At 62.8% G+C, this 22233-nt stretch overlaps 1 protein-coding gene across 2 annotated transcripts; it reads left to right on the top strand.

Annotated features, from left to right (window-relative positions):
- The first annotated feature begins 531 nt into the window (after positions 1–531).
- Positions 532–21238, top strand: SLC6A19 (solute carrier family 6 member 19). 2 transcript variants are annotated; one of them, XM_032629028.1, is made up of 12 exons: positions 532–892; positions 11272–11412; positions 11828–11965; positions 12717–12898; positions 13508–13618; positions 13903–14015; positions 16041–16169; positions 16273–16429; positions 18310–18514; positions 18655–18814; positions 20358–20520; positions 20676–21238. In XM_032629028.1, the coding sequence occupies exons 1-12, from the start codon at positions 682–684 to the stop codon at positions 20877–20879; spliced, it is 1914 nt and encodes a 637-aa protein (XP_032484919.1). In that variant the 5' UTR covers positions 532–681; the 3' UTR covers positions 20880–21238. The 2 variants fall into 2 exon arrangements, with proteins under 2 accessions (XP_032484919.1, XP_032484920.1); XM_032629029.1 differs by lacking the exon at positions 532–892 and adding an exon at positions 4806–5073 and having other exon boundaries at positions 20676–20879.
- Positions 21239–22233: the final 995 nt, after the last annotated feature.

Here is a 22233-nt window from a genome sequence, read left to right as displayed (position 1 = left end):
AACACAACTGGAAGAGAAATAGGAAGCTGGCCTTCAGCCCCGTTGAGATAGAACCTGATAGAAAAGACTTGAAATTGATCAGGGTGGGACCCACTTTATAAAGGCGTCAACAAACCATCTGGTCCGTTTCAAGCACATTTTAAAAAGCTTATGAAATTGGCAGAGATTAAGGACACGAATCCCCATGGTTGGTGAAAGTGCAGAGAGTAGGCTGTCCGTCTTCCTCTTGGCAGGAGGATGGGGCGTTTTGTGACCCGCGTCTGCTCTGGGGGTGGAGGAACCAGAGCCCGTGAGCAACTGGGATTCTGGACTGGCTCCTCTGGAAAGGAACGTAGCTGTGAAACCTCTGGGCTAACCTGCGGCAAACCGCACCCAGGGGTGCAAATAATTCCTGGGAAAGCTGGGGTCATCCCAGGAATGCGAGGTTGTTTCAAAGTTAAAAATCAAGCTGTATATTCACCACCTTAAGAGAACAAAGGAAAAGGAGTTTAAAGCCGACCGTTAAAAGAAAAAGGGCCCCTCAAGGGTGACGAGGGGAGTAGCTGAAGGCCGGCTTTCTTCTGGGGGTGACAGAACGCTCTGACCTCTGCTGCTGTGACAGTTGTACAGCGCTGTGAAGACACGAAAGGGAGTGGATTGTCACTTGTGAGAATCCCGCCTCAGTAAAGCTGTCACAGCAAAATGCGAGGGCCTCTGAGCACGCGCGGAACAGAAGGCAGCGTCCTTAACCGGACAGGAGTCTGTACAAAAACCTGCACCGTACTCAATGGTCCGAGCGGGGAAATGCTGAAAGCTTCTCCCAAGATGGGAAACGAAGCCGGCTGCTCCTGTTACCAGCTGTGTGCAGTGCTGGACACGACGTACTGCGGTGAGAAAAGTAGAAGAGGAAAAGGTAAAAGGAATGGAAAAGATGAATTAAAACTGTCATTTTCAGTTGGCATAATTTTGTATTGATGGGACTTCCCTGGTGGTTCTGTGGCTGAGATTCTGTGCTCCCAATGCGGGGGGCCTGGGTTCCATCCCTGGTCAGGGAACCGGATCCCACACGCCGCAACTGAGGGTTCGCGTGTTGCAACTAAGACCCGCCACGGCCAAATAAATAAATTTTAAAAAATATATTTTTTTATTGAGAGTATCTTTTTTTTTTTTTTTTTTTGCCGTACGTGGGCCTCTCACTGCTGTGGCCTCTCCCGTTGCGGAGCACAGGCTCCGGACGCGCAGGCTCAGCGGCCATGGCACGGGCCCAGCCGCTCCGCGGCATGTGGGATCTTCTTGGACCGGGGCTCGAACCCGCGTCCCCTGCATCGGCAGGCGGACCCTCAACCACTGCACCACCGGGGAAGCCCAAGAATGTCTTTTAAAAGCAATGGTTAAACATGTCAGAGAAACGTAGTGTGGGTGTGTTTCGTGTTTGGTAATTGCAATCATTGTTGCTTTAGTTGTGGTCACCCATTTACAACGCTTGGTGACAGTTGATTTATCTCTTGTGAACATAAAATACAGTGTGTGTGAAAAAAAAATACTAGCAAACAGAATCCAACAGCACATTAAAAAAAATGTCAGAGAAAGAGTTTGATATGAAAATTGTGTTGTTATGTGTACCAGCAACACACAAGATAAACATTAAGAACAAATACCATTCACAAGAGTGTCCAAAAGTGTCAAATGCAAGAATAAATGCGATGAAAGATCTCCAAGACCGCCACACGAAAAAAACTATGAAACGAAGTCCCTGGCGGTGCCGTGGTTAGGACTCTGCACTTTCACTGCTGAGGGTTCAAGCCCTGGTCAGGGAACTACAAGATCCCACAAGCAATGTGGAGTGGCCAAAAAACCCCACAAAAACAGTAAAACATTATTGAGAAAAAGAAGACCTACATTAATGGAGGGATGTACTACCCTTACGGTTTGAAAAACTCAATATTGTTAAGGTCCCGTTTAAATTGATCTATAGACGGAATGCACTTGAATCCAAATGCCAGCAGGTTTTCTGTGGAAATTGGCAAGCTTATCCCACAAAGTATGCATCCTTGAAGAACACAGTTGGAAGACGTAAGACCTATCATACATCTTCAGGAATGAAGGCTGTGTGCCCTGGAGAAGAGAGTGGGCAAAAAGACCAAAGGAACATGATGGAGAGTGAAGAAACAGACCACAGGTATGAACATTTATGGCAAGGGCAGCTCTGCAGGACATGAGAAAGGGTGACAGTCTGGGTAAAAGGTACCACAGGTTGTTTGGACATGTCCCCCCCCCCCACCCCCAAGAAGGACTCTTGGCCAACAGCTGCCCGCACACAGCACGTGACAAGAGGATCATTGACTTAAACGCATAAGGAAAACATTAAAGCTTCTGGATTAAACGTGAGAGGGTGTCTTCATGACCTTGAGGTGGGCAAGGTCTTTTAAAGGTGAGCTGATCCGACAACATTGTAATGGGAGCTGCTTCTCATCAAAGGCACCCTGAGAGGACAGAGGCTAAGCGGGAAGAGGCTTGGGAAGCTCTGGGTCCCAGAGCGCATGACCAGGTCCTCGAGGTTAGCGGGACGGGGCCAGCATCCCACCAGCAAAGGACAATTGAATGGGTTTCACGGGAGGACAGCGGTGTCACAGGCCTGGGGGGAACGCCGATTAAGGCCACCGTGCACTGCCTTTAGCGGGGTCACTGTGGCCACAAGGTCCGGAGGCCGGTGACTGGTGACAGTGTGGACCATCCCCGGGGGCCGGCCTGCGGGTAGCTGGCTCAGTCCTCTCGGAAGCGGCTTTGCAGCGTCTTCTCAGGCTGGGCCAGTGCACGCCCCGGGGGCATCATCCACCCCGGTACCGTCCCGAGTGCACCGGGAGGCGAGGACGGGCTTCAGAGCGGCACTCGTGGAAACGGCACAAACCAGACGCTGTCCCGCAGGTTGAGGACAGATTGACGGACCGGGTACTTCCCGCGAGAAGACAGCGGGGCGGAGGCACAAAGAAGCCAGGGACCTCGCTTGGCCCGGGAAGCCGGGAGCGGGAGGTGCGCTCCGGAGCAGCAAACCCAGCTGTGCTTTCAGAGCTGCAGGTGGACGGACAGATGGTGCCTGGGGGTGGGGGGGCAGGGCCTCTGGGTTCTGGGATGTTCTGTCTCTAGATCTGCGTGGCTGTTACAGGGATGTGCCCACTTTACGAAAATTCGCCAACCTGTCAACCAATAACAAAAAGACATGTGTTCACATACATTTATCACAGCAATATTTATAACAGGGAAAAACCGGAAGCAGCAGAGATGTGCCACGTCAGGGAAAGTTTCTGTAGTAAATTACAGTAGGCCCAACACCCGGAGCACGTTTGACGTTCGGCATCAAAAATGATGTTTCAAAGAAAAATTTAACACAGAGTTAATAAAATAAAATAAAGAAAAATCTAAATTTAGTTTAAAAGTTTTAATTTAACGAACGGAACATTCTCAAGATATGACGTTAAGTAAAAATCACACACAGGGGCTTCCCTGGTGGCGCAGTGGTTGAGAGTCCGCCTGCCGATGCAGGGGACGCGGGTTCGTGCCCCGGTCCGGGAAGATCCCACATGCCGCGGAGCGGATAGGCCCGTGAGCCGTGGCCGCTGGGCCTGCGCGTCCGGAGCCTGTGCTCCGCAACGGGAGAGACCACAGCAGTGAGAGGCCCGCGTACCGCCAAAAAAAAAAAAAAAATCAGGCACAGACACTGACATGTCAAGTAGTGGGTGAGTGGGTGTCATACACGTTTATAAAACTGTATAGAACAATGAGAAAATTCCTGGTGTAAACTGTCCAATTTTCCTTACTATAAGCGTGTATTTGTTTTGTGATAAAAAGTTGCTATAGGGCAAATGTGAGTGAAGGGACAGGGAGAGGAGCGCACAGCCGGGAATGGGGGACCAGGCGATCAGCCAGAGAACTGAGTAAGCCGCACGTCCTGTCACAGGAGAAGATGCTCCTGTGGATGGGAGAGCAGGGCCACCCGCAGTCTGTGTCCTGCTCGAAGCGGGGGGACGGCCCCTGGACACCCAGAGGGCGGCAGTGTCCGAGGAGCAGTAGGGGCCTTGGCCGGAGTGGGGGGTGAGGTGAGAGCTCACGGCAGGGCAGGCAGGGCCTGCAGGCTCGGGAGGCCTTTGCCCATAGAGACACAGGAGCTGGTGGAGGGTTCCAGCTGGGGGGCGGGGGAGGGGCGGGGGCGGCAGGGCAATGGCTCTGAGCCCCCAGGAGAGCGCGTGGGGATGAGGACCCAGCCTGGAGGCCCCACCTGAAGCAGCTCTGGGCACCGGGTGCCGGTGGCCCCGCTCTCTGAGGACCTAATTAGAGCCCAGAGCTCAGGCCGGGGGGCCCAGGCGGCACCGGGCTCAGTGTGGACAGGGCTGCGGGCTGCTGCCAGGACCCAGGGCTCCAGCTGTTAGGCGGTCAGGATGCCCCACGTCCCCCCGCTGGCAGGGAGAGCTGGGGAAAGAGGGCCCCCTCCCCTCCTCCGCAGGGGGGGCTGTGGCCGGTGGGCGGGGCTCCGAGGGTGCGGAGAGCCCGAGTCCTGCAGAGCCAGGCGGCTGTCCTACCATCGGGTCCCTCTTCCTGGAGAGTCCGGTGTGCGCGGTGGGGGTGGGGGTGGGCGAGGCTCACCTGAGCCGCTGCCTTGGCGTTTGCACAGGGGGAGGGGCCGGCAGCGCCAGGGAGCAGCCTGGAGGGTCCACGGCGCCTCTGCAGATAAGGCATTAACAGTCTGGTGGACTCGCCCTCCAGATCTGCTGACGCTTCCTTTCGGCCCAGGTGCTCGGGGTGAGGTGCCAAAGGTTCCCTATAAAGTGCTGGGGCTCCGGCCCGTGGCCACTTACCCTCTGCTCCGGCCGCGCCTGAGGGACCCACCTGCACCCGCCATGGTCAGGCTGCTGCTGCCCAACCCCGGCCTGGAGGCCCGGATCCCCACGCTGGCTGAGCTGGAGAGCCTCGAGAAGCAGGAGAGCAGCTCCCGGCCCAAGTGGGACAACAAGGCTCAGTACATGCTCACCTGCGTGGGCTTCTGCGTTGGCCTGGGCAACGTGTGGCGCTTCCCCTACCTGTGCCAGAGCCACGGTGGAGGTAGGCGGGCGGGGCGGGCGACACCCACGCCTCCACCCCAGGCCCCACTGTGGCCTGGGGGCCGGCAAGCCCCTCGGCTCCGGGCGCGCCGGGCTGGCACATCCAGGGCCTGCGCGTCAGGTGGGGGGCCCCCATGCTCCAGTACCCTGGAGCCCTGCCCTGTTCCCAGACCTGGTCTGACCCGGGGGTGGGGGTCAGGGAGGAGCCCCCTCCTCTGAGTGTGGAAGGTGCTGGCCCGACGGGCAGTAACGCCAGCCCTTGGTGAGTCTACCATGTAGGCACCGGGCTGGGCCCTCCCTGCGTGTCGCCTTCCATGCCGGCCTGGGGTAGGGGAACGGGACTCGGGGAGGAGGTCTGGGGCAGGTGCAGCGCTCGCGGGACGGCCAGCCCGAGAGCTGGCCGGTCGGATGCTCTGGGGATGCTCCTACATCTGTGGGCTCTTGAGCGCCCTCCGGTGACCTGAGTCAGTTCTAACTCCGAGGAAGCTGCAGGCTCTCCCAGGCTCTGTGACACGAGTGCCCCCCAGAAGAGCAGACGTGGAGGTGGCCTCCCAGGGTCCCCGCAGTGCCACCCCCAAGGGCTCGAGCTCCTGAGTGTCTGCGAGGGTGTGTCCTCTGAGCCTCTGGTCCAGCCTGCGCTTCCCTCTGTGCCTGGGGCCCCAGGGAGCCTGCGAGGTCAGGACCCCCAGCCTGAGTCCGGCCTATTATTGCCGGGCTCTCAGCTGCTTCAGTGAGGCTGGTGCCCCCCCTCTGGAAGTTGCTGGTCACGGCCCCTGAGGGGCCGTCCTGGGGGAGGGTCCCAGCCTCGAGTCCAGCACAGGGACAGGAGGTGGGCAGGGAGGAAGGGCTGAATGCTCCCTCTGCAGGTGGGCCCCGGGCGGCTCAGGGTGGACCCACTTTGTGGGTGGAGGCCAGGGGCTTGTCCCTGAGAAGAGGGGGCTGGGACCCCAGAGCCGGGCAGGGACGCCCGGGAGGACCACGCGGGCAGCAGCTGCAAGGTCTTCAGTGAGAGTGACAGAGCAGAAACCAAGACCTCAGACTCCCAGGGAGCCTAGGCCCTTGACTAGGAACAGCTCCCCGTGGGAAGTGGGGTTTCCGGGCGCAGCTGCACACGGGCCAGGAGCCCGAGGGGCAGCGCGAGAGCGGCCTGCAGACCCCGCTGACGGAGGCAGCTGGGCTCCCTCAGGCGGCCCCGCCCCTCCTCAGCTTGGGCGAGGGTGGAGGTCCAGCCCCTGGCACCCTGGGCGAGGCTGCCGCCCGCCCCGCCCCAGACAGGTCGGGACTCTGGTCCACCCGCTCCCCCCGCCCCCGGGAGGGCCCGACCACAGTCCTCTGGGCCAGCTCACAGGTCAGGAACTGGGCGTCCTGTCCTCCACACCCGGGAGACGATCCCTGAGGACAAGGCAGCGGGTGGCGGGGGACCCATCAGGGTGACGTTCCCGCCCCCGCAGAGCCAGCTAGGAGGGAGGGGGGTGGTTGTCCAGCTTGGGGATAAATGCCGCCTTTGAAGGTTTTTGACCTCCTCCCACCCTGACCGTCCGTTCTGGCTTGGTGAAAACTTACTTTGTCTCCAGTTATTTCCAGGAGTTCTGGGTCATTCAAGAAGTAAACGATCTTTTACTTTACTTTAAACTTTATATTATGAAAAAAAGTAAATACAGAAAAGTAGAGAAAGCCACAACAAAGACCCCCAGGCCCCTGATACTTTAAACTTTATATTATGAAAAAAAGTAAATACAGAAAAGTAGAGAAAGCCACAACAAGGACCCCCAGGCCCCCGATTCAGGCTTGAGCATTGGCGACGTTTGCCCGGTATTTGTTGCGTGTGTGGCCACGTGCACGCCGAGCGGCTGCTGCACGGCCCTGGGGGACCATGCAGTCACGGGCCTCTGGTTCTGGGTCTCCCGTGGGTCCCGGCATCTCCGCGAGCAGGGGCTGCGGGTGTGCAGCCCTCGCCTCCACCCTCCCGCGGGCTGGCCTGGCCTCGGCTTGCCTCTGCTCTGGGCTGAGTGTTTGCTGTCAGCAGAGAGCAGGGGTCTGTGATGCTGAAGGAGCTGTCCCCCTGCAGGCAGGCCTGTGGCCCCAGCCACAGAGGAGGATCTGGCTGGCCCAGAGCAGCCTGCTGGGCGGGCGGGGGTGGGAGCCCCGGCTGTCTCAGCTCCCTGGGGCTTGGGAAAGACCTGCTGCTTTTCTGGGCTTGGGGGGTGGGGGAAGCTGGCACCTCTCCCCGCCTCTCTCCCCCACCGTCCGCACTGCTCCTCCCTCGACGCCTCAGGGTGGCCTCACTTCAGGAATCTCCTCCTTCGTCCTTTGTGCCCCTCCTTCCCAAGTCCCCGTGAGCGTTCCGTGGGCTCCGCACGCGTGGTTATACGTCCAGCCGGCAGGCGGGCAGTGCACCTGCTCCCTGTCCTCTGCTCTGACCAGGAGTCCGGCATCGGGCGCCACGCTTGCATTCAGCTCCCTGGTCCCCACGCCACACCCCGCCCTCCCCCGTGCCATCTGGGTTTCCAGGAGGTGGGCCCCCCCGGGGTGCCTGGATCGCCAGCCTCCACACCCCGGCTCTGTCCACTCCCTCTGCGATGGCCACCTCTGCCCGTCCGGCAGACCCGGGGCACACACGGGCTCGGTGCTCCCGCAGGGGACAGGGCCCAGGCGAGGAGGGCAGAGCAGGGCCCGCGGGAGTGTGGGGTCCTGGGTGGTCCCACTTCTGGGGTCGTGACCTCTAGGCCCTGGACAAACCCAGGCCTCCTCTCTGCCCCCAGGCCCTCCGGGCAGCTGCTGTGCCCGCGGGGCGGTGCCACGGGGCTCTGGCGTCCCCTGGCCTGGGGGACCTGGATGCCTTTCAGGGGTCCGCTCTGCCAGATGCTGACTGGGACCGCACAGACCAGCAGGGTGGGCCAGGCCCGGGGAGGGCAGGACCCGCCCGCGTTACTTGGGCCCCTCCCGCAGGCCAGCTCCGTGGCAGCCGGGCACTAAGTCCAGATCACGGGGCTGGCAGGGACGCAGGGCAGGCCCTGGGTGAGGGCGGGCGCTGGTGTCATTTGGGGAAATGGCGGGGGGACCCACGGCCCCTCATGGGTGTCTGGGGAAGCGGGCAGTGCCCGGGGGAGGCTGGCCCTCAACTGAGGGACCTGCTGCCCACCCCCAACACAAGCCCAGGCATGGGACCACCCCAAGTCCCCGGGCAAATCCTCGACACGGGAAGGGCAGCAGCCTCAGTTTCCGCTTCGCTTTCCTCCTGGAAGCCGACTGAGGGTCTGCGATTATCCTTCATGATTAAACGAAAGTGAAGCGCCCCTGGGAGACTCCAAAGCTGAGAGGTACCCCGAACCTGAACCTGCGCCACGTGGGCCACCGCCAGGCCCTCTTCCGGCAGCTCCCTCCTCCCCTGTCTGGCAGCTCCCTCCTCCCCCGTCTGGCTTCCTGATTTTTGGAGAAACTCCATGTCGTTATCCCGGGGCGGGGGTGGGGTGGGGTGGGGTGGTGTTTACGTCTCCTGCCCCTGCGTCTCTCTCTGCATGTGTGTCCCTCCGTGGGGGTCGTCTTTGCCTCTGGGGACCTTTGGAACCATGCTGGGCACCGGGCACTTACGTGGCTTTCCTCCCTCAGTGAGACCCACAGCCCTCCCTCCTCTGTCCCTCCGCCTCCTCCACACCTGCCCCTGCGGAAGGGGAGCCCGTTTAAAAAGGGAAGATGCATATTCCCTGGAGCCTGAGTTTCATGAGAGAAAAGAAGCCAAGAACCACACGTCCCTGGAAAGAACAAGGTGCAGAGTGCCTGCCTCCTGCTGGTGCTGCCAGGGCTGGGGGAACTGGGCAGGCGGACTGCACGACATGGGCACACAGGAGGGCTCCCTGGCCCAGCCCACCTCTGGGGGTGCAGTGGACATGTGCTGGTCCCACCCTCCCATCCTCTTGAAGCTGAGCCTCTGGTCCCCGAGGAACTTGTGGGAGGGAGAGGTGCCAGGACAACAGGCAGCAGGGGGGGCTTCCTGGAAGAAGTGCTATCCAAGCGAGGTTTTCAAGGATGAATAGGAGTTTCCAGATGGAGGTGAAGGGGCAGGGAGACTGGGGGTGGGGGGTGAGTAAAAGTGGCACCATGAGGGGAGGGGACGGGATTTGGAATCATGGGGTCGTTTTCTTCTTGGTAGTTCTGCCCCAAAGATTTTCAAATCAAGCTCCCAAGAAAACGTCAGAGAGACAAATCTTATTTCAACTTTACCTTCACTGACAGAGGGATCGCAGGAGTCCCTGCCCTGAGCCTACGTCTCCGGCCGTGTCCCCAGACCCAGGGCAGCTCCCCTCCCCTCCCTCAGGGGATCCGTCTGCTGGGCCTTCTTTTCCTGGGGTCTTTCCTCGTGGTCACAGCCCACACCTCTTGCTTCCTGGCCCTCAGCCCCCTGGCAGCCATGGAACCGGAAGAAGCCTGTCCCTGGAGCCCCAGGTTGGGAGAGAGTCTTGCGGCCTGTGGCCCCTCAGCGTCCTGGCGTGGAGAGCGAGGAAGGGCCACGGGGAGGGAGGAGGTGCCACCGGGCTCTGGGGCCTGTCCGCCCAACGTGAGGGCTCTGTGGAGGCAGACGGAGGAGGGAAAAAGAGAAAAGGCCAAGGGACTAAGCCAGGAGCTCAAGGGAGAGCCGGGCTGGCAGAGGCTGTGGGCCCCCCGCCCCTCCGAGTCCCTCTCGACACACACACGTGTGCACACAGACACCCTCTCACACCTGCACACGCACACGCTGCGTGCACCCACACGTGCACGAGGACACACATCCACACGCACGCTTACACCGAGTGTCCACATACACACGGACACGCCCACACGCTCTCACACTCACTCACATACCCGTGGGCACACACAGCGCCACGCCACCGAGGACCGCTAGCTCAGGCTGTGACACGCACGCTGACCGGGGGGCCAGTGTGGGGAGGTGGTGGCCTGGCTGCGGTCCGGGAGACGACGGGGCAGAAGTGAAGGGTTTGCGATATCTGGGGGAGAACAGAGAATGAGCGTGCCGGAGAAAGGGGCGGGGGCGGGGAGGACGAGGGGGAGAGGTGGGCGCAGGGAAGGCAGGGAGACGGGGGCTGCACAGACACTCCAGATGGGGTGTCACACCCAGGGTGAGGGGCAGACGCGGGGCACCCCCTCACTTGGTAGGTTCACAGCTGGACACCGGCCACTTGGGGCGGAGAGGTAGTGCCACAGAGCGAGCGTCCCAGGGCAGCCCCGGCGTCCTGGGAACCCAACCGCGTGACCCCATCATGCTGGACCTGGATCCGCTCGTAAGTCCTGAAGCAGTCATGTGTCTCCAATTCTTAGCGCCCAGTTTCGGCTTTGAGGTTCGTCCCGACTAATGGGAACGACCTTTGGTAACCACGATTGTGCTAATCTCGGCTGCGCTGCGCTCGGTGCGGTGCCAGGCCGTGTGCACCTGGAATTCCCCCCCGGTTTTCCCCGGAGCCCGGTTCAGGGTGTTGGGAGCAGCTGGGGGGCCCGACCTGGATCGGGCCAGGGCGGCTGGCACAACCATGGCTTGGGGACTGGGGGTGGTGGTGCTGAGGACGGAGCAGTGGGAAGGGGCACAGAAAGAAGGGGCGTCACTGTGGGCCAGGTAGCAGAGCCCAGTGGGAGCACATGCACCGTGAAAGCAGGTGTCACCACGTCCCCGTCCTTCACTTATGCTCGGCAGATGTTCACGGGACTCCTGGTCGGTGCCAGGCTGGACCCTGGTGCCCGTCAGGGAGCAGGGCCGGCAGGTGCTGCGTCTGGCTCCCGTACGTCCCCAGGGCAGGGTCCCTGAGCCTCAGATTGAGAAGCCCTCCTGCCAGATGTCCGGGTCAGCCTCTGAACCCCTGGCCTCTCCCCTCTGCCCTTCCCTACCTTTGCGTGAGGGTGCCACGTGTGTCCACACCCGCTGAGGGACTCACCCTGGCACGTGCCCCTCCCTGGGCTCCACCTACACGTGGACACCATCCCTCGCCCTCCGGGGGCTGTGGCGCAGACAGCGTCCTGCAGGGATGGCAGACAAGGGTGAGCTGGCCCCCGTTAGGAGGTGGCGTGAGCCCCGCCCACAGCAACACCGCTGGCCGTCACCACGGGCGTTGTCGACGGCGATATCCTTTGTGTTTGTGACAAACGCCTGTGAAGGTGGCCTGTGCAGTCCAGCGAGCTGCCCCCTGACTGCATGCCGCCCCTCCCTCTCCAGGGGCGTTTATGATCCCTTTCCTCATTCTGCTGGTCCTGGAGGGGATCCCCCTGCTGCACCTGGAGTTCGCCATAGGGCAGCGGCTGCGGAAGGGGAGCGTGGGCGTCTGGAGCTCCATTCACCCGGCCCTCAAGGGCGTAGGTGCGTGTCTGCACTCTGACTTGGGCGCCTGCCTGGGGTCCCATGTTGGCAGCAAGCCCCACCCTGTCCTCCTTCCTTCCCTTCACGATTCGGGGACAGGAAGGTCCCAGGGCTCCACGGTCCCCACCCTGAGGCCTTTGCAAACCCTTCCTTAGAATCTCCTGGGGTGTGGCTGCAGGGTCCAGGCCACCAGGGGCTAACCGGGCAGCAGAGGACGTCCCGAGTCCCCAGGCGTGCAGGGCCTGGGAGGGGCAGACATGTGGGGAGAGCGGAGCGCCCCACGGCCTGCCCAGAGCAGGGACCGGGAGGGACGCTGACCGCCGGGGGCCGCCCCCTGCTGTCTGGGGCCTCCGTCCACTCACACGCAGTGGGCCAGGAGGCTCCCCCCAGAGGTGACCTCCCCACTCCCCCTCAGGCATCGCATCCATGTTCGTGTCCTTCATGGTGGGTCTCTACTACAACACCATCATCGCCTGGGTTATGTGGTACTTCTTCAACTCCTTCCAGGACCCCCTGCCGTGGAGCCAGTGCCCACTCAACGCCAACCAGACAGGTGAGCCCTGGAGGGCCTGGGGCAGGGGGGGGGGGCGCCGGCCCACGAGCAGCCGCCCTCTGATTCTCCAAAGTTCGCGTGGTTGTAGCCCAAGTTTGGCAAAAACCGGAGCACAGAGAGGGGCGGGCCCTGCCCCCGTGGGCTCCCTGGGCGCACTGGGACCATTCAGGGCAACCTTCCCATCTCTGGGGATGGGGCGGGGTGAGGGGAGGTCTGCCAGGATTAGACCATGCCCCCTTGGCAGGGTCTCTCTGTGGTTCCGTGAGCCTGGGGGGCAATCAGGACCCTGGGACCCCGGGGCTCAGAGTGGCGAGAGTGTGTGAGGTTGAACAGAGCTGCCCGGTGTGGGCTCCGGCCTGGGACCCCCAAAGGCTGGTGACCCCCTGAATGTCTGAGTGCCGTGGGGTGGGGGTGGGGGGAGAAGGCAGGCAGTGGAGGCCCTGTGTGCACGCCACACGTGTGCGTGTGTGTGCCTGTACCGGGTTTGCATGTGAGAAGTCTGTTTGGCGTGTGCGTATGCTAACCACGTACACGAGTAGCACACGCGCACACGACCGCATGCAAGCGTGCTCGCACACCTGCTAGTACGCCGTGCGCATAGTGTCTGCTGCGTGTGGCTGTGCACACACGTGTATGGCTGGGCACAGCCGCCCTGCACCCCTGGCATCAGTGCCCTGGGATCTGGGCCCGAGCTTCTTCCCTGGGGGTCCGTTTGCTCCGTGACCCACACTCACATGGGTGCCCGTGCCAGGCTACGTGGAGGAGTGTGCCCGCAGCTCCCCCGTGGATTACTACTGGTACCGGGAGACCCTCAACGTCTCCACCTCCATCGACGACTCGGGCTCCGTGCAGTGGTGGGTCCTGCTGTGCCTGACGTGCGCCTGGAGTGTGCTCTACGTGTGCACCATCCGCGGCATCGAGACCACCGGGAAGGTGCAGGGACAGCGGGCAGTCCCGGGGGCGCTGGGGGGGGGCCACGCCCAAGCTGCTGCCCCTTCACCAGCCACCGGGAAGGTGCAGGGACAGCGGGCGGTCCCGGGGGCGCTAGGGGGGCCACGCCCAAGCTGCTGCCCCTTCACCAGCCACCGGGAAGGTGCAGGGACAGCGGGCAGTCCCGGGGGCGCTGGGGGGCCACGCCCAAGCTGCTGCCCCTTCACCAGCCACCAGGAAGGTGCAGGGACAGCGGGCAGTCCCGGGGGCGCTGGGGGGGGCCGCGCCCAAGCTGCTGCCCCTTCACCAGCTCCGGGGGCCCAGCCCCTGCGTGCCCTCTGTCTGGGAGGGCCGCAGACTCGGTGCTGGACCAGATGGCTCTCAAGCACGTGTTTAGGAAGCCGAGTGTGGGGGGGACAGGGACGTCCGTCCGGTCGGCAGAGCTAAACAGCAACCGTGTTCACAACAGAACATAGAAACCAGAGAGGGAGGCTGGGGCCCGGGGCGCACGGAGCAGAGCAGCGCAGGTCCCACGTGGCCAGCCTCCTCTTCGAGGCGGGGGCCCCTACCCCCGCTCTGGCCTCCTTTGTCCCACACCTGCCACCTCCCCAGGCCGTGTACGTCACGTCCACGCTGCCCTACGTCGTCTTGACCATCTTCCTGATCCGGGGCCTGACGCTGAAGGGAGCTTCCAGTGGCATCGTCTTCCTCTTCACGCCCAACGTGAGTCCCCGCCGGCCACCCGCTGGCCTGGGCACCGCAGCGCCTGCCTGGTCCCAGGGTCCCTGCATCTGGGCCGGGCCTGTGCGGGTCATGGGCCGGCTCAGCTGCGGCTCTGGGTGGAGGGTCATCAGCTGTCGCCTCGGGGCCGTTTTCCCTCTGACCGCCGACCGGTGGCCTCGGCCGTCACCTTGCCTCCAGGCTCCTGTCCCCCCTGGGCGCCCCTCCTGTGTCTCCCACACCCCCGCATCAGCGGCGCACAGCCGAAGGTGTCTGTTTGGCCGCAGGTCACGGAGTTGGCCAACCCAGTCACCTGGCTCGATGCGGGGGCCCAGGTCTTCTACTCCTTCTCGCTGGCCTTTGGGGGCCTCATCTCCTTCTCCAGCTACAACTCTGTCCAGTGAGTACGAGGGACAGAGGGTCCCGTGGGCGGCAGGGCTGTCACTCCACCAGGTGTTCCGGTGCTCGGAGCCTCGGTCTCCACATTGGACCTGCCGTGAGCGTGAAGGGAAGGGACGCGCGCTCTCCAGAGGCGCCGGTCCGAGCCTCTTGGACTGCGGTCGGCTGGGCCATGAGCAGGCGGGCGGGACCTGCTTACCCTTTGGCCTCCCCTTTGTGCCTTGGCCCTTGAGGCAGCGAGCGCTGCTGCTACCCCCTCCGTCCCCCACCCCTCGGCATCCCGCACCGTCCACCCCAGACCGACACCCACACAGAAAGTACCAGAACCCCCAGGGCCTCCAGGGGAGCGCAGCGGTGTCCGCTCATCTCATAAGCACTTACAGGGCGCCCGCCCCCGCCTCCCACGCGCCAGGACCCATGCTCCTGGGTCCCGCGTCCATGCGTCCGGCAGAGGCACACCAGCACGGTGAGCTTCTGTCAGGTCGCAGGCAATGAGAGACTCGGAGAAAAGGAAGAACCGAGCAGGGCGAGGGGTCTGGAGCCGGGGGCTGGGCCGGCTTGGCGTCAGAGCGCGCTGGGGCTCCAGAACACGTGAACAAAGGCTCCGACGGCGGGTGGGTGCTGAGTGTGGTCACCCAGGCCGAGGGTGCCGTGAGGCCCAGCGGACTGGCGCGGGGGGGTGGGGGGTGGGGGGTAGTTGAGGGTGAAGATTCAGCTGCTCCTGGCCGCACACACCCGCCCCCTTTAAAGCGCACAGTCCCGCGGCTTTTCGTGTGCTCACAGAGCCATGCAACGGTTGCCGCTGATCCCAGAATATTTCCAACCCCCGAGAGAAAGCCCGCGCCGCCCAGCAGCCAGCCCCTCGCCCTCCCCGGCCCCCGGACACTCAGCTGCTTTCTCCCCGGGGGTCAGCCCCTTCTGACATCTCACAGATGCGGCCTCCTCAGGCTCCGCCCTCTGTGTCTGGCTCCTCCCACTGAGCTTGAGGCCCTCGGGGTTCGTCCAGGCTGTCACGTGCGTCACGCTCCTTCTTTTCGTGGCCGAGTCGCCCTGAGGCCTGTGGACGGGCCACGCTGGGCTCCGTGTATCATCCCTCGGCCGTTGGGCATCTGGTTGTGTCCACTTGCCGGCTGCCGTGAATGTTTGCGTTCAAGCTCCGTGTGCGCCTGTTCTGGCTCCCCGCGGGTGTACCCCAAGGGGCAGGGCTGGTGGGCTGCAGGGCGGCTCGAGGTCTAAGCATTTGGGGAGCAGTTCTCCACCGCGGCGCCCCCACCTCACAGCCCCCCACAGGGCCGTGTGCGCAGCCCTGGTCCCTCCACACCCTCACCCACACCTGTCACTCTCAAATGTTTTGGTTCCGGCCGCCTTGGTGGGTGTGCCATGGCATCTCACTGTGGTTTGAGTTGCATTTCCCTGGGGGCTCCTGATGGAAGCGTCTGGAAGGATGGTGTTGTCGGCAGGGGGGAGGGGGGAGGTCAGTGGTCATGCGCCGAGGTGAGGGAGGCTTTGGGTGTCCAGGTGGAGGGGGGAGTCCTCAGCCGTGAGGGCCTGCGGCCGGCAGAAGGGGTCCTTGGCAGGGGCAGGGGGGCAGGGAGGGGGGAGGGAAGGGGTCCCGGCCAGGGGGTGGGGGACACCTGGCCCACGCCGCCTCTTTGAAGCCTCTGTGGCTGGTGGGCTGTAAGGTCCAGGCTGTCCTGCCCGCGTGGGGCCGACGAGTCACCTCCTGGGCCCAGAGCAGACGCTGGCCCAGCAGAGACTTGAACACAGGCATCTCCAGCTCCAGCTCTGGGGGTCCCCAGGGCTTTTGGGGGCACCGAGGGGCCACCAGGTCGCAGCAGGGCTTGGGGACCGTCACCTGGCGTCCGGGCGGGTTGTCCGAGAGCCCCTCCCCCATCCATGCCCAGGGGCGGCTCAGCCTCTCAGGCTGGCCCGATGGCTCTGGCCGTCCCACTTGTGCCAGCGCGGGCTGGTCGGGTGTACACGGTGTCTCCGGGCCTGTGGTCACCGAAGCCGCTTTCGTCCGCAGCAACAACTGTGAGATGGATTCGGTCATCGTGTCTGTGATCAATGGCTTCACGTCCGTGTACGCGGCCACCGTGGTCTACTCCATCATCGGCTTCCGGGCCACCGAGCGCTTCGATGACTGCTTCAGCGCGTGAGTGGCTGGTTGGCGCCCTGGTGGCCGCTGCGTCCCCGCCCCTCGCCTCCGCCTCCAGGGAGCCCACCCAGGGCTGGAGTCAGCCTCACTCTATTTCCAGGAACATCTTGACACTCATCAATGGCTTCGACCTGCCCGAAGGCAACGTGACACAGGAGAACTTCGCTGAGATGCAGCAGTGGTGCAATGCCTCCAACCCCGCGGCCTACGCAGAGCTCAAGTTCCAGACATGCGACATGAACACCTTCCTCTCGGAGGTAGGCACCTTGGGCCGCGAGGCAGGGCAGCGGGCACCTTGGGTGGACACCAAGCTTCCCCCGGGAGCTCAGTTCCGACAGACCCGTCCCCCTGCCACGTGCCGGCCCACCCTGCCCCTCCTGCCCCTTGGGCGCTGGCTCTAGGGCACCAGCGTCTGCTGGGCCACGAGCCCCAAGTGTGAGGCCCCGAGATGCAGAGGCAGGGACCCAAGGGCCTCCGTGGGCCTGACCTCTCCATGGCCTCAGGTCAAACACACAGAAACACCCTGTGGTCCATTTTTACTTTAATTTCTTCTGCAAAAAGGGCAGAGTCATTATAACTGTACTTTTTTTTTTTTTTTTTTGCGGTACGCGGGCCTCTCACTGCTGCGGCCTCTCCCGCTGCGGAGCACAGGCTCCGGACGCGCTGGCTCAGCGGCCATGGCTCACGGGCCCAGCTGCTCCGCGGCACGTGGGACCTTCCCGGACCGGGGCACGAACCCACGTCCCCTGCATCGGCAGGCGGACCCCCAACCACTGCGCCACCAGGGAAGCCCCTAACTATACTTTTGAAATCACTCGACAGCTGGTGGCTGTCACGGTGCTGGGAAACCCTCGCCTGACGCACAGATGCTTTGAACACCAACTCCAAGATCAGTGATGTTGCGTTCTGTGATGCTCATGGGCCAACATTTACTAATTTTGTTTTTGCAATTTTCTTATTTGGAGCCACCCGACATTTCGGGGCATGTGGAGCATTGTGAGGGCCTGGCACTGTTTCTCCGGCGACAGCACAATCTCGCCAGGAGTGGACACAGAGCAGAGGGTCCTCCCTGCCTGGCTCTCCCCTGGGAGCCCCGGGTGAGAGGGACGGAGTCACGGTGACCCCCTCCCCGGCCAAGAGACTGAATTTCCTTTCTTTTTAAAAAGCAACCTTATCGAGGTGTCAGTTCTCACCTGGAAGCTCTCCCGTGTCCCGCGCAGTTTGCAGGGTTTTAGTAAGTTTACGCTGTAAGTTCACACAGTCCCGCACCCTGGACGTCCTCCGTCAGCAGAGCTCCTGCCCCCCTCCCCACGCCCCGGGCAGCGCAGACGTGCTTTTGTCTTTTCCACGGGGTCTGGGCTCTTAGAACCCCGGACACGCTCCTCCGCGGTGTGGGACCAGGCCGCTGGTGACGACGCCCCTCAGCCTCCCACTCTTCTGCGTGGAGCTGAGTCCTTGTGTCCTGGGCCCTGGTGTAAATGCTGCTGCGCTGCCTTGGGCCCCGGCTTCTGATGGGATCCCGGCCCTGCGTGAGTCCTGCGGGGCTGCCGGCTCCCCGCTCAGTCCCTCCGAGCTCAGGTTTCTCTGAGGAGGTTCTACCCCCGGGAACCCTGGCCCCCAAGAGGGGCAGCTCCTGCCTGAGGCCTCACTGACCTGTGTGGGCCGCGTGTGGCCGCACAGGACCACCCACCCCGGGCAGAGCGTGGTCATTACGTGCCCGCGGGCGCGTCCTTGGTGCTGCCTGCCCCGTCGGCTGCTGTGACCACTGGTGGGCGCACGCCCAGGGTGTCTGCTTTGGGGACTCGCGCTCGGGCCCATTGAAGTCGTTTAGTGCTCTGGCCCCAGACGTAGGGGGTGGTGGTGCCCATCAGTGAGCAGATGGCAGTCCGTGTGCGTCTGCCGAGTGTCTGTCCGGCCGCACGGGGCCCCGACCACTGCTGGACAATGTGATCCACTTCCCGGTCGCGAAACTAGTTCAGCTTTTAAAAATACGCTTAGGGCTAAAAGACAAGGTCTGGTCGTTTCCCACAATGGCTCCCATCAGCCATATTTGCGTGGTGCTGGCTTGGCAGGCGGAGGGCCGTCTGACGACAGGGCCAGCCTGGCCCCTGGGTGACGCGCCTGCCGCACCCTGCAGGGCGTGGAGGGCACCGGGCTGGCGTTCATCGTGTTCACCGAGGCCATCACCAGGATGCCGGCGGCCCCGCTCTGGTCCGTGCTCTTCTTTATCATGCTATTCTGTCTGGGCCTGTCGTCCATGTTTGGGAACATGGAGGGTGTGGTGGTGCCCCTGCAGGACCTCAACGTCATCCCCAAAAACTGGCCCAAGGAGCTGCTTACAGGTAGGCCGGACCGGGGCCGGGGCCGTGCGGGCAGAGCTGGGAGGACCGGCTCCGGGGGTCTCGGCCGTGGTGCAGATGTGGGGCCTGGGTCCCCGGCGGCCCGCTCTGCCCAGCGACAATGGCCCTGCTGCGCCCCGCAGGCCTCATCTGCTTGGGGACGTACCTCCTCGCCTTAATTTTCACGCTGAACTCCGGCCAGTACTGGCTGTCCCTGCTGGACAGGTACGCGGGCTCCATCCCCCTGCTCACCGTTGCCTTCTTCGAGATGTTCTCCGTCGTCTACGTGTACGGCATAGACAGGTAAGAGGGAAGGCGAAGGACCATCTCTAATGGCCAGGGGACATTCCCATCACGGGACAAGGGGATGCGTTCGGGCCAGGACAAGGGGCGGCAGGCCCGCGAAGACACGGGACCAAGCCTGCATCTCCCTTCCGGCCCGGCATGGTGTAGGCAGGGGCCTGGCCCTGGGAGGGCGACAGGGGGAGAAGAGGGGTCCCGCATGCATGCAAACCGTACCCCGTCCAGCTTCCAGATGCTCCCAGGCCCCAGGATAAGCGCTGGCAGCAGCGGAAGGAGATAGCACAGTCTCGGGGTGGGTGAGAGAAGCCAGGGCGGGTGCACAGGCAGGCCGCTTGCTGCGGGTGGAGGGGCTTCCCCAGCACCCCACCTGTGGGGAGGGAGCTGGGTGCTTTATTCCAGCTCGGGCTGCCCAGCCAGGGCTGCTCCCTGGGGTCTGGGGAGGGCTTCTCAGGCAAAGAAAGGCAGACAAGTGTGGCCTGGTCAGCCATCCCTTGGCCCGCCGTTCAGGGCATCGGGGAATCGGTGGGGACCCAGAAGATGGTCCCTGGGCTCTTAGTAGGAGCTGGACTCACCACAGCTCCAGAAATAATCTGCTGGAAACCCATAGAGGGAGCCACCTTGGGACCCCTTTCCTGCACCACCAAGAGCATGCGCGTGTGTAAGGACACACGTGCAGGGGGTTCACTCGCAACACAACTCGAACTAGCCTGGTGGCGCCGTGGGGAGACTGAGGCGCACTTGGGAGACCTGCTGTGTGTAGCATCAGCAGACGTCAGGGAGGGACGTGCGGATGGAAAGGTACGGATGTCGCCGCATGTGTGATGCTGACCTTGCAGCAGGTGTGAAACTGTCTGAGAGATCACATCCCTCTGTGAACAGCCGGAAGGCTGTTGAAGCCAGACACTGGCCCCGGGCAGCTACCCTGCATCGCTTGCCTCGGGGAGGACGGGCCGAGCGGAAGCGTCCGGTCACGGGGCTCCTGAGCCCCACGGGGACAAGGCCTGGGCGCCTGCGCTTCTCCAGCAGCATCCTCTGTGTTCGCCGGGCCCTGGACGGCTCACGTTTACGCTCTGCCCACTTTGTTCTGATTTCTGCAGACGACAAACGCATCTGTGCAGAAGGGCATTGGGCACAGGGCAGGGGGAGATGGTGAGGTTCCCCAAGGGCAGGGCTGCTGCCGTGCCAAGGAGGCTGGGGCAGAGGCTTCGACGGCTTCCCTCCTCCATCCCCAGAAGTTCCGGCCCCTCCTGTGCATCAGTGCCTGCCCGGGGCCGCCTCTGACACGAGTCCACAGTCCAGCCGGGCAGTGGCACCGTGGGGCGGCGGGGGTCCTCAGAGGCTAAGATCGGCTTCTGCTGTGCCCACGGTGGTCTTCCTCGGGGAGGCGCATCTTTGCCCAGAAGGATGTGACGGGTCAGGGTGCGGCATGGCAGGACTGGGACCGTCTGTCTGGGGGTGGAGCGGCTGCCCGCCCTCCGCCGTCTTGGGATTAAAGGTGTCTCAGTGTGCACCGGGGACAGCCCCCTCGGTCTCTGCTTTGCAGGTTCAACCGGGACATCGCGTTCATGATCGGCCACAAGCCCAACATCTTCTGGCAGGTCACGTGGAGGGTGGTGAGCCCGCTGCTCATGCTGACCATCTTCCTGTTCTTCCTCGTGATCAGCGTCAACGAGGAGCTCGTGTACAGCGTCTGGAACCCGGCCTACGTGAGCCCTGGGCCTCCGGGGTGGGGCTGGGGGCCGGCTCCCCCTCCCTTCGGCCTGGAGGCCAGGAGGGAGTCACACGGGGGAGAGGGCACTTCGCCCCGAGGGAGGCCCCGGCTGCCTCGTCTGCTCACCCCAAGGTCGCTCTCTCTCTCCAGGAGGAATTTCCCAAATCCCAGAAAGTGAAGTACCCGAACTGGGTGTACGGCGTGGTGGTCGTCGTGGCCGGGGTGCCCTGCCTAGCCATCCCTGGCTTTGCCATCTACAAGCTCATCAGGAACCGCTTCCAGAGGGCAGGGGACCAGCAGGGGCTGGTTGGTGCGCAGTCCACGGTCTCGGTGAACGGGGACGTGAAGTCCTGAGTGGCCCCGCCCACAGCACGGGGGGTGGCGTCAGAGGAGAGGGTGGGCTGCACGTGCGTGCGTGAGCGTGTGTTTGCATATGCGTGGATGCTGTGTGAGCGTGTGTGTGTACATTGCAAGCGAACAAGCATAAAAGTGTGTACACAGTGTGTGGGTGTGTGCCTACATAGGTATGGGTGGGTGTGTATACGCGTGCAAGGTTATGTGTGCGTGTGTCAGTGTATGTAAGCACGTGTGCACAGAAGGAGACAGTCGGGACCCTCCCGGTGCGGGTACACTCACGTGAGTGTGTGTGCTTGTACGCGTATGTGTGAGCAGGTGCACACGCGAGTCGGCCCATGGATGGACTCGCACGCGTGAGTGTGTGGGCACGTGCACACGTGTATTTGTGCGTATGGGTGTGCGTGTCTGTGTGTCGGCATGCACACCTATGGCTATGCGTGTACACACGCATGTTGCCTGCAGCACACATGCCTGCCAGGTGAGGCCAGCGGCCCAGGAGCAGACTGGTGGTGCCCCCACCCTGCCCGCACTCCCAGGGAGAGTCAGAGCTGCAGCGGGGGTGCGCCTGCTGGGCGTGTCCTGCTCACCTCAGCCCCTAGGAACATAATCTCGTTGCCCCCCCCCCCCATTCCCCTCGCTGTCACCTCCTAAGCTCGGGACTCCCGCGGTGAGGTCGGGGCCTTTACCTCGTGGCTAGGAGCGCCCTTCTCAAGGCCTGTCCAGAGGAGGCCAGTGCGCTTGCGAGTCCTGTGGGGCCCCGCCCACCTGCCGGCTGGGAAGAGCCCCCGAGTCTTGGCCACATTCCGGCGTCGTGAAGGCTGACCCACTTAATCACTGCATCTGGCCGCCATGAACAGACGAATAGTTAATAAAACTCAGCTTGGGCAATTTGGGGCAGAAAACCCCCCTTCGTGTTCACGTGGCACTTGGGTATTTGTTTCCAAGAACTGGTCGCCTCCACTTTCCATGGAAAAATCTGGAAGTTTAAGTTAAACTGGACCTTCTGATGATTCTTGGTGCAGGATGGGAGACCCAAGTGGGAGTGGGTCCCAGCGCCATGTCCCTCCCACTTGGAGACGCCCCGCCAGCTTCCGCAGGACCCCACCTCCCTGCTCCCCAGAGCGTTCCGACCCTCCTCCGGGACAGCTCTGCTGCGGACCCCCTGGACACACGCCCCTACCTCCCGCCCCGGGGCATGGAGGGGGACACGCTCGCAGGCGTGATCTGGCCGGGTTGGTCCGTCCGTCTCTCTGTGGCTTGGTGAGGGCTTCCTTCAGACTTCACATTTCGCAAATTGTTAGAAATCCGGGCTTTGTGGGCATCGCGCGTCTGTCTGAATAAATCTCTCCCT

This window comes from Phocoena sinus, chromosome 3, assembly GCF_008692025.1.
Source record: "Phocoena sinus isolate mPhoSin1 chromosome 3, mPhoSin1.pri, whole genome shotgun sequence".
NCBI classification, from domain to species: Eukaryota; Metazoa; Chordata; class Mammalia; order Artiodactyla; family Phocoenidae; genus Phocoena; species Phocoena sinus.
The sequence above is the reverse complement of the archived record's forward strand: the minus strand, read 5'-3'. Positions and strand labels throughout refer to the sequence as shown.